At 48.9% G+C, this 4878-nt stretch overlaps 1 protein-coding gene across 1 annotated transcript in view; it reads right to left on the bottom strand.

The window, feature by feature from the left end:
- Positions 1-4211: 4211 nt before the first annotated feature.
- The window catches only part of LOC105537976 (40S ribosomal protein S10-like), a 44166-nt gene continuing 43499 nt past the window's right edge, over positions 4212-4878 (bottom strand). The window contains exon 4 of the mRNA XM_011977693.1: positions 4212-4733. Coding sequence (XP_011833083.1) covers positions 4268-4733 — 466 coding nt within the window. The 3' untranslated portion in view covers positions 4212-4267. The remainder of the gene's footprint in view (positions 4734-4878) is intronic.

The raw sequence follows: 4878 nt of genomic DNA, 5'->3' as shown, positions 1-4878 counted from the left end.
AGAAGAAAGAAATATAAATGTGAGTCACATATGAAATTGGAAATGTTCTAGTAGCCACGCTTAAGAAAGTAAAGAGAAACAAGTGAAATAATTTTAATAACAAATTTTATTTAACCCAGTATGTCCAAAATAATATCATTGCAACCTGTAATTAATCATTGCAACCTGTAATTAATACACAAACGATTAATGAGACATTTCACAGTTTTTGTACTAGATCTTTGAAATTCAATGTGTATTTTTTACTTTCCTCCCCTTTTTTTTTTTTTTTTTTTTTTTTTTTTTTTTTTTTTTTTATGGAGTTTCACTCTTGTTGCCCTGGCTGGAGTGCAGTGGTGTGATCTTGGCTCACTGCAACCTCCGCCTCCTGAGTTCAAGCGATTCTCCTGCCTCAACTTCCCAAGTAGTGGGATTACAGGCATGTGCCACCACGCCTGGCTAATTTTGTATTTTTTAGTAGAGATGGGGTTTCACCATGTTGGCCAGGCTGGTCTCGAACTCCTGACCTCAGGTGATCTGTCTGCCTCAGCCTCCCAAAGTTCTGGAATTACAGGTGTGAGCCACTGCACTCAGCCTTACACCACAATTTTTATTAGCCACATACCAACAGCTCAATAGCCACATGTGACTCATGGCTATAACATTGGACAGAACCATTTCAGACCACAGATTCTGGAAATGAAGATGTAGAAATCTCAGCATTTCTGCATCCTAAGATTGCCTTTGGAAGGACTCTCAGGACATCTGGTCAAGCCCCTCACACACAAGGAAATGACTTTCCTCGAGGAGACCCACTGCTCCTAGCAAAGTTGATGTCCTCACGTGTGCATCCCAGTCTGGGAAACTCCCCCATTCCAGCAGCCTCCCACCAATGGAGATGGGCTGCTGACAGCCAGCCTCAGGGTGCAAAACAGGGGCAAGGGGTTTTACACCTTCCTTTTACACAGGAAGACACTGGAAGGATGTAGAATGGACCCTACCCTGGCGACTTCCTCTCCTCTGTCACCTTCTCCCTTTCTGGAGGGAATGTCACAGCCTGGGCACAGAGCGGACAGGAATTCTTTTGTTAACTTCCCAAACTGCAATGTAGACTTAGGCCCACCCCTTACCTTCTGATTCTCCTCTCTCCATACTCATGGCTGCCAACAATGAGCTAGACCCTGCAAGCTACAAAGATAAGAGGCAGAGGCCCTGGGAAGGAGAAACTTTGCTGAGACTTCATGGGGGAAGAAATAGTTAATTTTGCCTGGGGACCCAGGGCAGGCCTCCCTGGGGGAGGAGATGTCTGAACAGAAGGAGCAGTGGGGTGGGGAGGCTGGGGGTGGGGGATGTTAGTGATGATGAGAGACAGCAGCTGAAGGGAAAGGGCCTCCAGGAAGAGGGTGACAGTCCAAGAAAGGGGCAGTATGAGGGAACTGGTCTCCTATTTTCCCAGGGGCCATGGCCACTGCTGCTCTTTCTCCTCCCAGAAGTTGCCTTGACTTCCCCTATAAGAAAGGGAAAGGAGATTCCTTTTTTTTTTTTTTTTTTTTTTAATAAAGACAAGGTCTCCCTTTGTTGTGCAGGCTGGTGTCGAACTCCTGGCTTCAAGAGATCCTCCTGCCTCTGTCTCCCAAAGTGCTGGGACTATAGGCTTGAGCCACTGTGCCCGGCCAGAGAGTCTGTTTAAAAAAAATCTGTCTGCTTCACCTGAGTTCCTAAAAAGACAAGCACATGGTAGGCAGCCAATGAAGGCTTGTTAGTGAATAGAGGAGAAGGCAGACAGCGGACGAAGGGGCTATCAGGCTGAGACCAGGCCAGCTGGGTCCCCGAGTAGCAGATGGTGGAGGGGCAGGAAGGGGACTGGTGTGTCCTGAGCATCTGGTTTGTCTCCTCATCTTCAGGATCTCATTCACTCCCACTAGAGTGAGAGGTAGGTGGTACTGCTCCCATTCTACAGAGGAGGAAAATGAGACTCAGAGAGGTTCAGTGACCATTTGGGGTTATGGCTTGTTCTGTCTGATTTCAAAAGCCCATCTTTCTAGGTGCTTTCTGACATGTCCTCACCTGGTTATTGCCAAAAACTAAGCAGTGACCAAGTTCTTGGTAGGCACCTGTGCCTTTGAATTCCTGGTGAAGTGGAGGGTTCCTGGAAAGGTTTTCTGAAACAGAAGGTCACTACCAGGCTTGGTGATCACCCAGTCCCATTCCTCTCCACCCCCAGGTAAGGATGGGAGGCAGTTCTGAGAGGTAAAGTGGCCTGCTCACATGGGGAGTGGGTGACTGGAGGTGGGATTGACCACCCTGCCCCTGGGCACTGACTCATGGCAGCTGCTGTGGGAAAGCCACTTCCAGCCTTGACTTTCCCAGCCAGGCAATGGGTAGGATTGCTTTGCCGAATCCGCTTGGGCCTGGAGCCAGGGAACTGGGAAAAAGCTGAGCATAGCACATTGCCAGGGTACCTCACCCTCTCCCTGCTCCCAGTGCCAACAGCTCGCATGGCGCATCCCTCCTTGTGGGCAGGAGCCTTTCCAGTTTCCAGAGGGACTAGGCCAGGCCCAGGCCATGATGCTCCTCAAATCCCCAGTACCCAGCACAAATCCCCAGTACCCAGTACACACCCACCATGCTGGTACGCTGAGGACTGTCTCAGTTTCAGCACATCCTGCGTCCTAGGAACTCAGTCCTGGGCAAACCTGGATGGTTAGTCTCCCTAGCCCTGCACCAAATTCATAGTTGGCACTCAAGAAATGTTCTAAGTAGGACAGTTATGGTGGCTCATGCCTGTAATCCCAGCACTTTGGGAGGCCGAGGTGGGAGGATTGTTTGAGCCCAGGAGTTTGAGATCAGCCTGGGCGACATAGGGAGACCCCATCTCTACAAAAAATAAAAAGATTAGCCGGGTATGGTAGCGCGTGGCTATATTCCCAGCTATTCAGGAGACTGAGCCAGAAGGATCACTTGAACCTGGGAGGTCGAGGCTGCAGCAAGCCGTGATTGCGCCACTGCACTCCAGCCTGGACAACAGACTGACTCTGTCTAAAAAAAAAAAAAAAAAAAAGAAAGGAAAAGAAATGTTCCCAGTAAATGAAGGAAATTAGCAAACTAAAGAACAACAAATGGGCCACAGTGCTGTGAGGGAAAGAGAACAAGGACTGCTGACCTCATTTTGTAGCTGAGGAATGGAGGCCTGGAGAGTTTAAAAGTTCAGGCTACCCATCTCTATCTCATGCCTTTCCTCTGCACCAGATCTCAAAACCAGATCTCAGGGAACACCCTGAGAATTTTGAGCTGGTCCCTGGGGAGAGAAGCAGCTGGGCCAAAGAGAAGGCTTTCAGTGGCTCTGTGCCTAAGCTTAGGCTGGAAGGGACACCGAAAGATGGGGAGGAGAGGGGCTGCTCTATTTTTTTTTTTTTTTTTTTTTGAGACAGAGTCTCGCTCTGTCACCCAGGCTGGAGTGCAGTGGCGCGATCTCAGCTCACTGCAAGCTCTGCCTCCCTGGTTCACGCCATTCTCCCGCCTCAGCTCCCGAGTAGCTGGGACTGCAGGAGCCTGCCACAACACCCGGCTAATTTTTTTGTAGTTTTAGTAGAGATGGGGTTTCACCATGTTAACTAGGATGGTCTCAATCTCCTGACCTCCTGATCTGCCCGTCTCAGCCTCCCAAAGTGCTGGGATTACAGGTGTGAGCCGAAGCGCCCGACAGTGGGGCTGCCGTATTCCGACTGCATAGCGAAGAGCCTTGGTGGCCCTGCCTGCCTGGGTAGGTGCAAACCTGGCTTCAGCCACTGCTAACTGTGTGGCCTTGAGCAAGTGACATATTCTCTCTGCTTTAGTTTCCTCATCTGTAAAATGGGAATACCATAATGATGCCCAGCTTTTGAGGTTTTTGCAAGTATTAAATGAGATAATGCATAGAAAGTAATTAGCACAGTGCCTGGCACAGCATAAATGCTCCAGAAATATCGGCTGTTTTTCTTTTATATATATATATATAAAATATGTGTATTTCTTTTTTATTAATGTATTTTAAATTTTATTTATTTGTTATTATTATTTTGAGACAGGGTCTCCCTCTGTCACCCAGCCTGGAGTGCAGTGGTGCAATCTTGGCTTACTGCAGCCTCAGCTGGGCTCAAGCAATATTCCTGCCTCAGCCTCCCAAAGTGCTGGGATTACAGGCATGAGCCACTGTGCTTGGCCTTTTTAATTTTTTTAAAAATTTTTAAAAATTTTTTAAGGTTTTTTGGCTGTAAGTTTATTCAAGGCAAAAGAATCCTCTTCAATTTTACTGAGGTGGCTGACCACGTCCACGACCAAATCCGCCTCTAAACTGGAATTCGGTTGCTGACCCAGCCCCAGACTCGGCTTTCTTGTCAGCACCAGGTGACACAGCACTCCCTCTGTAGGTATCTCTGTCAGCTTCCCCTCTTGTGAGTCTCGCAGGTCGCTCACCCTCCAGACCTTTAGGCCGAGGCCTGCCAGTCTCTGGACGGCTACGGCGTAGGGTGGCAGGCACAGTCTCCGGGGGCAGATGAAGGTAATCACAGATATACTGGATACCCTCATTGGTAAGGTACCAGTAGAAATGTCTCCAGTCTAACTGTTCCTTCACGTAGCCTCCGGACTTGAGAGACTGCATGGCCTTCATGACATGAAGGTTCGGCACATTCTTATCTGCCAGCTCCGGGTGCTTAGGCATGTGGACATCCTTCTTGGCCACCATGACTCTCTCCTTAAAAAGGAGTTCATAGCACTTTGGGAGGCCAAGACGGGCGGATCACGAGGTCAGGAGATCGAGACTATCCTGGCTAACACAGTGAAACCCCGTCTCTACTAAAAATACAAAAAACTTAGCCGGGCGAGGTGGCAGGCGCCTGTAGTCCCAGCTACTCGGGA

The sequence above is a fragment of the Mandrillus leucophaeus genome, unplaced genomic scaffold (genome assembly GCF_000951045.1).
Source record: "Mandrillus leucophaeus isolate KB7577 unplaced genomic scaffold, Mleu.le_1.0 Scaffold182, whole genome shotgun sequence".
In the NCBI taxonomy this organism is placed as follows: Eukaryota; Metazoa; Chordata; class Mammalia; order Primates; family Cercopithecidae; genus Mandrillus; species Mandrillus leucophaeus.
The sequence above is the reverse complement of the archived record's forward strand: the minus strand, read 5'-3'. Positions and strand labels throughout refer to the sequence as shown.